Here is a 12,013-nt window from a genome sequence, read left to right on the forward strand (position 1 = left end):
CAACCTGACCCGATTCCAGCCTCGAGTCGGCCTCCCGGACCGGGTTTCAAAACTATGGATAATATATTTATGATATTATTTCATTAAATACAATTCAATTTTAACTTTTTTTCAAAAAAATGTTTTTTTATATAAAGTTAGCAATCACTCTTTTTCACTCAATGTATTTTATGATAATTTTCTTCTCTTAAAGTTTAATCAAAATTCATTATAATTAAATTCACTGTCATTTATGATTATTTCTCTTAAAATTTAGTCAAAATTCATTATAATCAAATAATTAAATTATATTTAAAATACTTTTCCATTAGACATTTATTTTCAGATAAGATTATATCACTTTTTTATAATATTAGTGAACATTTCATTGATTATTATATAAGAGCCTATAAATTTATTAAATATTTTTATTATTATTGAAACTTACTTTTCATATGATACTAAATCTTTTACTTTAAAAAATAAAACTTGATAACAAAATATTTTTATTTAAAAATACATATAATTTTCAATTTATTTTATTAAATATACCCATCAACTCTTCAATTCATAATTAGGTTTTTTTCATGATATTAAAAAACCACATTAACAACACCTACCTCACATTGTTTTCGTTAAAAATTAACTTTTAATCCTGCCGCAGCAGACAGCTACATAAGTTGGCTAGTCTGAGAATCGAGAATAGATTTCTTTGTTTTTGTCCTTTTTCCCCTGAATCTGCACATGTTACTACAGTAACTGTGATACATGGATCCACAGATCATCAACTCCCTTCCTAACACAAGAAAAAGTTATGGAATCTCATATAACTACAACCATTCAACACTCCAAATGGACAAACTCTAACCCTTTCAGACTGTGAATTTCCAAGCTGTTCCACTAGCATACTGTCAGCTGTCCGTCAGCACATCTTTAATTAACCTGTATCAGTTCAAAAGCCATGGAGCTGATACTGCACAAACCCAGCTATTGTAGGGAGAAGTTACCTGGAACCTTAGAACATTAAAGTCTGTCAATGATGGAGAACACAAATGTCTCGGACCACTTTTGCTTTATGAATTCCGGGACCAGAGAATCGTCCATGAAAGGATTCCATACAATTCCACCAGGACCACTGAGGACCCATTTTATTTTGGCTGGAATGCTGGAGGGATCTAGCATTGAAGTTTCAACCTTCTTCCTAGAAACATGTTCCTTCTGAGAACTGGAGCTTTTGGAAGGCTGCAAATCATGTATGAAGTATGAACAACCAATGCTTATTTATATCACGAGTTCAGATTCTAAATTATAAGCTCTACAAAAAATGGAGAAGGTTTCAATGTCTTGGGCATGGTATGATGGCTGGCGGTAAATTTATTAGATTCTCAGAACCAGAACTATGCCAGTCAAGCACAACATGACAATCTCCAAAAGAATCTTCAACTTTCAGTGATACAGCCACATTAATATCATCTGTAAAATAAGTCATACTTTACTCACAATAAAATTATCTCCTGCTTTTAGTGCTTCCAGTGTAGCTATGTGCTCTTTACCTTCAGTAAGGTATTTCTCAACAGACCTCAGGGAACGGAACCGCTTCCCAGTTTCCGGCTCAAAGTAGTGCTGCACGATGAAGTAGCATTTTTCATGATTCTAACTTCCACATGCAATTCAGAGGAAATACAGAACTCTGCAACTTCCACTAAGAAAAATCTAATTCACCATATCAATTGAAGAATTGACAAATACACAGGAACTTAACTTACAAAACTATGTATTCAGACAGACAACCACCAACCAAAAGTACATCTCTATTGTGGAGGGTGGTGTAATAAGATTGAATAGAGCATATTCAGTATTGGAGCAAAAAAACTACCTCTGCGCACTTGATAATTATTTAACACCTCAGTGGATATTTTTACTACATGCATCTATGATCAAGAATCAAAAGGACTGACGGCTCAAGAGAAGCAATCAATTAAACCAAGACGAGAAATTTAAGAGAACAAGACTATGAGGAACTCGGAACGTAGAGATAAGAAATCAATCTGTTTTATTCAACATCATACCCATTGTTACATCATGAATCAGCTTTGTACTCAGTATTAAGAACCAAAGAACAAACTTAACAACCTAAAAATATGGAACTCATAGAAGCAATGAGAATAACTGCCACATCATGATAACAATTTGTTATTCATCTTGCCAAAAAGCATCCAAACAGTTTCAGGAACTTCTTCCAAGTTTTCTTGTAACTTTATCGGGTAGATATTGAAGTTCTGGAGCTTGACTACCACCAATCATCAACAAAGATATTCAGTTTATGCATACTGTTTTAACCCGGAATTCACCAATAGCTTTAACAAGAACATATCAAGATGCCCTTAGCAACAAAGATATGGACTGAAGAAGCAAAAGGTAGGGTCCAAAACAGTACCTTGTCAATAATACCTGCACATTCCATGTTCTTGCGTGGCTTTTTCTCAACAATCCAACCATTAGGCAGATCGAATAATGAGCGGCTTTTGAAAATGTATGGATCAATTTGTATCTGTAGCACCAAATTCCCGTTTATCTTTCTTGCTTATTTAATGCTAATGGTCCAATGTAATTCAGACTAAATAGGAAACAAAATTCCTCTGACATTCAAAAACAAAGTTCCTCTGAAATTTAAAAAACCTTAAGTATTGAGTTACTGATACTCCACAACAGTTAAATAAGGAAATATTAGAACTCACTTTTTTTTTATTGCCAGGTTTAGCACTCTTGGATGTTTCTCCACTCAGGTGTTTCTGAATAGATATCAGCGAGCAAAATCGCTGTCCAGTCCCAGGCTCATAGTGATACTGCATATTAAGATGAAAGTTACACTAGTATATGTCTTGCCGTTAGAACAAAGTTCAATGAAGTAATCTTCTGTCATGACGAATACATGCATTTTAAGCAGTATTATAGCGGTAATAGCTAACAATTAGAAGCAGCATAAAATTGAGAAATATATCAATGAAAGGAGACATAGCATAAGAAGTTTCATTGCAAACGACATTGAAATATAAGAGCCCAAGGATAAAAGACAGGACAGATCAGTCTGATGGAAAATTGAGTCCATTATGGATCAAAATGACCATGCAGGTTCGATTATCTGAAATCCAAGGTGCGATTTTAACAAGAATTTTAGTTACCTAGTCATTGTGCCCTACAACAAATGTATGTGTAATGCCTTGAGGTCAGCATTTAAAAGGAGTGAGTATATATGTGTTAACAAAAATGGTGCCCTGAATGAAGACTGCCATTTCATCGACCCAACTAATCTGCGGGTGGCATTTGTGCATATGGATTTAAGATTGATGCATTCATTTGGTGCATTGATTTGAAAAAGGGTACTGTTTCCCTTGAATCATTTTTTCATGGAGTTCTCTAAGATATGAGACTATATAGTAATGGAAGCCACATTGGCATTATTAAAAAGGCTTCATTTTGTGCTTTCATACCAGAAAACAAGAAAAGCATCATCAGCATTTTGATGCTTTTCTAATTTACCATTAGAAACTGCGGAAGCTCCAAAAGGGTACTAATCGTTCTTTGGACTATGATGTTCGAGACCAAGTTTGGTGAGATACCTAGTGTTGCTCTCCACACCCCGGTCCCCGAAACAGTACCCAAGTTTTCCCAACCTATACTCATCATTTTCAAGTTAACGAGAAACTCAAATCCTCGAGAAGTCCAAATCGCAACCCGTATATCAATTCAAATACTGGCGCACACCAGGCAACACGGCACCACCATAACCATCCACGTTTGCTTAAACACTTCCTATTGGCGTGAAGTTAAAAATAATAAATAAATTTTTGAAATTTTCACTATGTTTGCTAATGCTACTTCGTCAGAAAAATTTTGGGTATAAAGGAGAAGTTCGAACCTAAGACAACTAGACCTCACAGGCGATGGGGAAATGAGGTGGCGCCTAAAGACCGGATCACCAATGCATGCATTAATGTAAACACAAATGTAGAAGTACTTTGTTCACACTATCTATGGTAAGCAAAAGCACGGCAAAAGAGAAGGTCGGTATACTTTGAATTGGTGAAAGAAAAACAATCAATCACCTTGTCGTTATGGCTACGGCGGTTGCCGCGTTTGCTGCGGCAGCGTCGCACGACGACCCAATCATTTGGGAGTTTGAATTGGTGGTAAATGGTGGTTGATACCTGTAATTCGTTGTTTTGATTTTGGGATGAGATTTTCGCGTCCATTGACTCTTGGTGGAAGCTATCTGATTTTAATAAGAAAAGCTTTTGAGGAAATATTTACTTGGGGCTTCAAGATTTTAAGATTGTGTGCGTGAGTGTGATTTTAGGTTTCTCAAGAGATTTTGTCTTTTAACTTTTTTATTTGTCACTTCTTCGAGCAGTTTTCATGTGTATTTTAGAGCACTGATCCATACTATCATTGCGGTTGCTGCGTTGCGGGTTGAAGAAAAAACTCCAAGCATTACTAGCATATTTCCTAATAAAAAAATTAATCATAAATTTAAAATATAATACATATTATACGGTAATTTTAAAAAAACATTAATACAAAAATATCTTCTAATTTACAACTTTATCAGTGATAACTTTAAAAAAATAAATTAAAATAAATTTTAAAGGTTATTATTAATCAAGATCAATTCAATATTAAAAGATAAAATTAAAAAAAATATTAATTAAAAATTGACAAAAAAACTATTCGGGTTAACCTGTCAAACCTGCAAATCAGGTCAAGAGATCGGGATAACTCTATAGAAAATAAATAAAAAAATTACAAAACTCAATTTCCAACTAACTAAATATTAAAATATGAAATAAAAAAAAACTAATTAAGAAAAGGATAAAAAAAACAACCCAAATAAAGTTAAGCTAACATGTTAAGCCTGTTGCCTAAATCATGAAACCGAGATAACTTCATAAAAAATAAATAAAAAGATTACGAAGCTCTATTGTCAACAAATCTAATGTTGAAGGTTGAAATTGATAAAAAATAAATAAATCCATAAGACTCGTATAACTCCACATAATCCAAATTATAAATAAATTACAAAACTCAATCCTTAAACAACCTAATATTAAAGGATAAGATTGAAAAAAAAAACTAAATAAAAAAAATTAAGTTTTTGAAGGGTGAAATTAAAAAGAAAATATTCAATTAAAAATGACCTAAAAAATGAATTGGGTCAACTTGTAAACTAGTGTCTCGGGTTATAAGATCGGGATAACTACATAAAAATTAAATAAAAAATATATAAAACTCAATTAAAAAATGACAAAAAATAAGTAGAGTCAACTCAGGTTAACATGTGAAGTCCGCGATCCATGTTATGAGATCGAGATAACCTTATAGAAAGTAAATAAAAAAAGATTACAAAGTCCAATTTTCAACCAATCTAATGGTAAATAATGAAATAAAAAAATTATTTAGAAAAAACAGCTTAGAAAAAATGACTCGGGTTAACCCGAGTTAAACTATTAAATTCGCAACATAGATCAAAGATTAGAATAAGATTCATATAAAGAAAATTAAAAAAAATTATGAAGCTCCAGTTCAAGCAATAATGCTGAAGGTTTAAATCAAGAAGAAAAAACTAAATTAATAAGGCCGATATATATCTCAACAAAAAAAAATCGAAAAGAAAATATAAAGAACAATTCTTAAAATAACCTAATATTAAAGGATAAAATTAAAAAAAAAAACTAAAAAAAAACACAATGAATAGTGTTGTGGGTGTGGCTATAGTGATTTAGCTACACCCTTTAGTGTTTTGTTAATTATCCTCAATCAGTTTCAGTTTTTGTGGTAATTAATTAGTTTTATAAATAATATAGTATTTGTCAATTTATTTTCTCTCTATAAATTTGAATCTTTATATATTCATTATTGTTGATAAAAGATTTCTGACATGATTAAGAAGCATATTTGAGTTCAAATTAAAAATAAAATTCACTTTTATTTATGGTTAAGATTTTGTATAAAAGTATTATTCAATATAAGTACTTTAATATAAAATATTAACATATCTAAAATCACTTATCTATTAATTAAATTAATCTAAAAAAAAATTTGGGTGGTAAATTTTTCAAACCCAAAAAAGTATTAATTCACATTGAGAAATTACATGTTTTTTAAGAGGATTGTATAATGATGCATTGTAAAGTAAAAAATATGGCCAATACTCGGTCTAGACAATGTGGATTTAGTGTTAAAACCCCACTTGTTTTTTCTACTCGGTCTGTCTTGGTTTGAGTTTAGTTTAATTGTAAAATATATATTTTTTTTGTATAAGAAATTATTTTTTATCATCCAATGAACAATTACATGTCCAAATTCAATGAATTTGTTAGGTTTAACATGTTGTATGATAAGTTTTTTCAGAGTAGTTTTTGTTTTTAAATGTTTATAACGTTTGATTTAATGTTTAAACATTTAAAATTTCAGGTTTTAATTTATTTTAAAATATCAAAATTAATTCTTTTTATTATAAGTTAATTCTAACAGTCTAGTTCTCCTGTATAAATAGGAGTAAAATGAGTATTTAGAAACATTTTATTTTTGCTTTTCAAAAATACTTTTGAAAAAAAATGAAATTTTTTTTCTTTCCTTCAAATTAGTTTTTTTTTTGTTTTTCATGTCGTTTTGATGTACTGATATCATAAATAAATTTTAAAAATAAATTAGGTTATAATGTCTTTTTATTTTATCTTTAGGTTTGATTTTAGCTTTGAGAAAATCCAGTCAATTTTCTAAGTTTGTATAACCTGATATGTTGCGTAATATTTTGAGGTGATGTTGAAATATTGAAAAGTTATTTTATGTTAAGACTATTTGTATCAAGAGATAAATAATATAGTTTTAAAAACAAATAATATAATCATTGATAACAATGTTTTTTATTTTTTATTTTTTTTATCCAAAGTTTTACAAGTATCTTATTTACAATGTTTTAAATTATAAAGAAACTTAAAAGATCTTAGCAAAATATTATGGCCCAAGAAACAAAAAAAAAAAAAAAAAAAAAAAACACCAATTGAAACAATGTTTCGATGTTTTGCCCTTGATTCCAAAAACCATAAAGCTAGCTTATTGGGGTGGTATTATTTTTTTCACATGATTTATTCATCATTACCATAAACACGTGAACAAATTAGTTTTATCATAATGTTTTTCATATTGGAATTATTCAATCACCTTTAAAAACAAAAGAAGATTGAGCTTGTTGAAAGAGTTTTTTCTTTGTTTTTTTGGATTTTTTGCACAATTAAATGACCAATTTGCCTTTAAAAAAAAATTGTCATCCAAGGGTCTTTTTTCTTTTCATTATGGTTTGTTCATAATATTAAAGTTTACTTAGATGTTGCTTGGTAATTTAAAATTTTGAAAATTAATAATTAAAAAAGGTTAGTATCGTGCATGTTTGCACATTGATCACCCATGCCTTTTTGGCCAAACAAGCAAGGTTTTTTACTTTTTTATGGTGAAACTCCACCTTTCATAAAAACATTTGAATTGTCTCAACAACCCCAACAACCTCTTTATTATATGGCAACACCTGTTACCAGCAAGAGGTTTTGTGTTAAAAACCTTTTTTTTTTCTTCTCTCTCTGAACATTAAATTATGCGCTTGTTCCTTCAAAATTTCAAGGCAGATTTTCAATTGTTTTCTCTTTTAAATTTGATCTATATTTTTTTTTTTATTTTTGTTTGTTTGATATGAAATGATCTATTAAATTAGATTTTTTTTTCAATTCCATCCTCTTTTAATTTTTTTCATATGTCAAATTTAGTCTTCATTATTTTAATTTCTATTTATTTTTTGGGATAATTTTTAAAATTGAATTTGTTTTGTGATTTCATCCTCGTGTATTTTTTTTCCTACTAGATTTGATCCTTATTTTTTTTATTGTTGTTTTTTTTTTAGCAAGTTTTAAAATTTGATATTTATTTCTTGGTTTCATATTTCAATATTAAATTGGTTAAGAATTGAGTTTCTTAGTTGAGTCCAGATATGAGATTTAACAGATCATAAGTTTGAGAGATTAAACTAGATCTAAAAGATCCACTCGAATTTTTTTTAAAATCATGTTTTTTTAGTTTTATCCTTTATTATTTATTTAATTTTAGATTGGGCTCTATCATTTATTTTTATTTGATTTCTATTATATTTTTCACTAATTTTAAAAATAATCTTGATTATGGCCTAAGAAACAAAAAAAACCCACGAATTGAAACAATGGTTTAACATTTTGCTCTTGATTTCAAAAACGCTAGTTTACAGGGGTAATGTTGTTTTTCTCATGTGATTTATTGATTATTATCAAAAACACTTGGACAAATTAGTCTTGTTATAATTTTTTACACATTGAAATTACTCAATCACCTTTAAAAACAAAGGAAGATTGAGTCTAAAACTTTATTTTTTGTTTTTTGTTTTTTAAAATACTTTTATATTGTTTTAGCATTTTTATTTTTATATAAAAAAAATTAAGCAAGCCTGCTAGGTATCACAACCATCAATTTGGTTTTTTTTTTTTTTTTTTAATGTGGGGTGTCTGGGCCAGTTTACGCACACTTCGACTAATCCCTACGGATCTTAAAGTTAACGACCATGTAAGCCTCCAATAGCCATCAATATTAACAACCACAGAGCTCAAAACTAAAATCATAAAAAAATCAAATCTCTTAATCTCAAACTCACCCCCTATAATTTCAATCTAGTTTGTACTATCCCGAGTTGTTGCTTATCTATATGCTTATTATTCTGCAAACAATTATGTTATTCTAAACAATTAATTTTCTTAACATGAAAGAAATGATAGGAAGTACTAATTAAATAAACACAATGTTGATTTTTCTAATAAATGAAGTGTTTTTTCTTGGCTTTCAGTCTTTGTCAAATCAAACAAACTTCGTACAAGTTTTGCGACAATAACCCAACAATAAACTTCTGGTAGGGCAACTTCCACGCTTGACTGCTACATTTTAATATATATATATATATATATCTTCTAAAATTTCAACCAACTCTTAGTTATGGTTGCATGAAGCTCAACGAAGACTGACAATTTATGACTTGCAGTGCATTTTCACAAAGGGAAATGCTTTTCGTTCTCTCATCCACACCTACCCAGATCCAGTAAACTACGCCTGTGTTCTTCTCTTTAACGAGTTTAGTTGAATGATCATGAACCATGAACAGGGGTAGAATCGAGGAATTTGTCTAAGTTGTGAATGAGAAGCACAAAGCACGCCCACTTAATTTAGATTTTACTTGGCAGGAAGAGTGTGTGAAACCAGGAAAGTTGACGCATACTGGTGATCAGCTTGGTGAACCACCGCGTAGAATAGAGTATTTTACCAGGAAGACGCCGTTCTGCCTCCACGTTTTCTGATAATTTACAAAATAACGCACCTTCTTGTCTCGTTCTTCTTGTCTGCTTTTCTCTATTGCTTTTACACTGGAGTGGATCATTTGTTCACGCGCTTCTTATATGAATTTGTAATTTATATAATATCATGCCTTTTTTAAAATAATTATATGCCTACTAAAATCACATGCATAATCATAACTACCGAGTAAAATAATTTATTTACTAGAAAATTATATAAAACATGTGCTCTCTAACAAAACCTCAACATGTATATTATACTAAAGATTTTGACACTTATTATTATTAGTATTATTAAAAGTTATGCCAGCCACTTAATATCAATAGTGGAAGCATTTTAGTTAAGAAATCAAGGTTTTTATATTTCTCATTTAAAAAACACAATTCCTCTCATTTTTAAGAATATCACATCCTTAATTTGTAAGAAATTAATGTAATGTTTTCAAAAATAATAAATATCTTGATAACTTGGTATATATTTTATAAAAAAAAAAATAAATATAAATTCTCTTAGCATCCTTGTCTTTTTTTTTTTTTAGTTTAACATGGGTGTCCGGGTCAGCTTGCGCGTACCTCGATTAATCTCACGGGCCTTGAAGTTAACGACCATGTAAGCTTCCAGTGGCCATCATATGAGCAACCACAGGGTTCAAACCTGAAACCACAGAGGAATCAAACCTTTTAGTCCCAAACTTTTATCACTGTATCACAACCTAGATGATTTCTTAGCATCCTTATCTTAGTAAGAAGGGAAATGGAGATTTCCTAACAAAAAACTAGATTTATGATAAAGGCATATACTGCGATATTAATTAATATTGTGTGAAACATATTTAAGGTGGCTGCCGTGCACGCGTCTTCTAAGTGCGGTGGGGCTTGTTCTGAAAGATTCTAGACTAGTCAACATAAGGAGATGATTCCTTTAGGAAGGAAGACTCCTAGTGGCTCACCATCAAGGACCCGACCTGAACCCCTCCTCAAGTATGCTAAACGCGGCACGTTGACGTATCAATCACGGCAGCTGCACTCTCACCATCTATTTCACTCTAATTACTAGTCTACCACTATTTAGGGGCATAACCGCCTTTCAATCCAAGACGTCAGTGCTTACTCGGTTGTGCTGCCAACTCGGACCAGCCTCGTATAAATACAAACCGATCTGGTCTCCCTTACTTCCATTCCATCCATCAAATATTCATACAAACACCACGTAGTGTAAACTTTGCTGCTCTTGCACACCATTTATATTCTCACACACATCACGCAGTTCAATCTACAAGCTATGAGCTCAATTACAATGAAGAGAGGGAGAGAAGAGGCAGAGTTAGACATGGCCAATTGCTTGATGCTACTTTATAAAGTTGGCAAAGCTGATGATCATGAGCTGCCAACTAATTATAAATCATCGTCACCATCCGGGGCCGGTCGCTTGTTTTCGTGCAAAACATGTAACAAGAATTTCTCTTCATTTCAAGCGTTAGGAGGCCACCGTGCAAGTCACAAGAAACCAAAACTTGTGGGATCAACTGGGAACTTGTTAATGAAGTTGCCCAATTCGCCTCCAAAGCCAAAGAATCACCAGTGCTCTATTTGCGGGCTTGAATTTCCTATCGGGCAAGCGCTTGGAGGTCATATGAGGAGGCATAGGGCTGGTAATATTGATGCTACCAGTAACAGTGCTGATAATGAACTGGCTGTGACTTATCCACCTTTCTTACCAGCCATCCCAGTTTTGAAGAAATCGAATAGCAGCAAGAGAGTCCTGTGCTTGGATTTGAGCTTGGCACTGCCTATGGATCAGAATGAGTCGGAGTTGCAGTTAAGGAAGGCCGGCACGCGACCTGTGTTGAAATGTTTTATCTAGGCTTTAATTTTGAATAGATTTTTTATTTTTTCTGTTCATATACCACCTTCTAGTACGACGCCTACGTACGTAGTTGGGATTTTTTACTAATCAGATTCATTCAGTTCTTTTGTATACCGAGAGCATTAAATTTTATTTATAGTTTGACATGGACAAATCTAGTTAGAAATTCTCACATAATAGTGTCTTGGTCCTTCAAAGCCATGGCCTAATTGCTGAGCCAATATGGGTTTGTTAAGCAATTGCTGCGATTATTGTTCATATTCAAAGTTATCCGCATGAATTTGTTTTGCCTGTGGTGGATATTGTAAGTTCTGGTCTTCCCAACATTCCTGCTGCTGCTCCTGCTGGATTTGTTCTCCGATCAAAGTTGTTGGTTTTTGTTTCTGTTAGGATTTATGATTGTTTCTGTTTATCACGATGTTTCCTGCTCTGATCATGGCGTCCGAAGTTAGGACAAGGGCTATGATCAAGCACAAAAAAGCAACTAGGTGCAAGGGTGGCGTCCTTCCGAGCCGAAACCTTCTTATAAATACTTGCATTTCTACTAGAGAGTAGAGGACCCAACCACGCTATGGGTCCGTTCCATGTTAAGGCAAGAGGCGGCATGTCTTTTTTTCCAATCTCACGAAGGATGAATGACATGTCGGTTCATTTGCTTTGTCAAGATATTATTTGTCACTGGATGTGGAAACGGGAAAAAAAATACAAATTGAGTAGATCTTGGCACCAGGCGTTTACGATTCTCTTT

General features: G+C 31.9%; 2 protein-coding genes across 4 annotated transcripts; one reads left to right on the forward strand and one right to left on the reverse strand.

The window, feature by feature from the left end:
- Positions 1 to 585: 585 nt before the first annotated feature.
- LOC7488137 (methyl-CpG-binding domain-containing protein 7) lies at positions 586 to 4,416 on the reverse strand. 3 transcript variants are annotated; one of them, XM_024608427.2, is made up of 6 exons: positions 4,086 to 4,415; positions 2,718 to 2,825; positions 2,417 to 2,530; positions 1,480 to 1,602; positions 987 to 1,221; positions 586 to 910 (listed from the first exon to the last, which is right to left on the reverse strand). In XM_024608427.2, exons 1-5 carry the CDS (start codon positions 4,230 to 4,232, stop codon positions 1,003 to 1,005), a joined length of 711 nt encoding a protein of 236 aa, XP_024464195.1. In that variant the 5' UTR covers positions 4,233 to 4,415; the 3' UTR covers positions 586 to 910; positions 987 to 1,002. The 3 variants fall into 3 exon arrangements, with proteins under 3 accessions (XP_024464195.1, XP_052311620.1, XP_024464196.1); XM_052455660.1 differs by having other exon boundaries at positions 586 to 1,221; positions 4,086 to 4,413; XM_024608428.2 differs by lacking the exon at positions 2,417 to 2,530 and having other exon boundaries at positions 586 to 1,221; positions 4,086 to 4,416.
- A 6,118-nt stretch (positions 4,417 to 10,534) lies between these two features.
- On the forward strand, positions 10,535 to 11,376 carry LOC7488136 (zinc finger protein ZAT12). The gene has a single exon (XM_002314162.4). The coding sequence runs from the start codon at positions 10,681 to 10,683 to the stop codon at positions 11,260 to 11,262; it is 582 nt and encodes a 193-aa protein (XP_002314198.3). The 5' UTR covers positions 10,535 to 10,680; the 3' UTR covers positions 11,263 to 11,376.
- Positions 11,377 to 12,013: the final 637 nt, after the last annotated feature.

The sequence above is a fragment of the Populus trichocarpa genome, chromosome 9 (assembly GCF_000002775.5).
Source record: "Populus trichocarpa isolate Nisqually-1 chromosome 9, P.trichocarpa_v4.1, whole genome shotgun sequence".
NCBI classification, from domain to species: Eukaryota; Viridiplantae; Streptophyta; class Magnoliopsida; order Malpighiales; family Salicaceae; genus Populus; species Populus trichocarpa.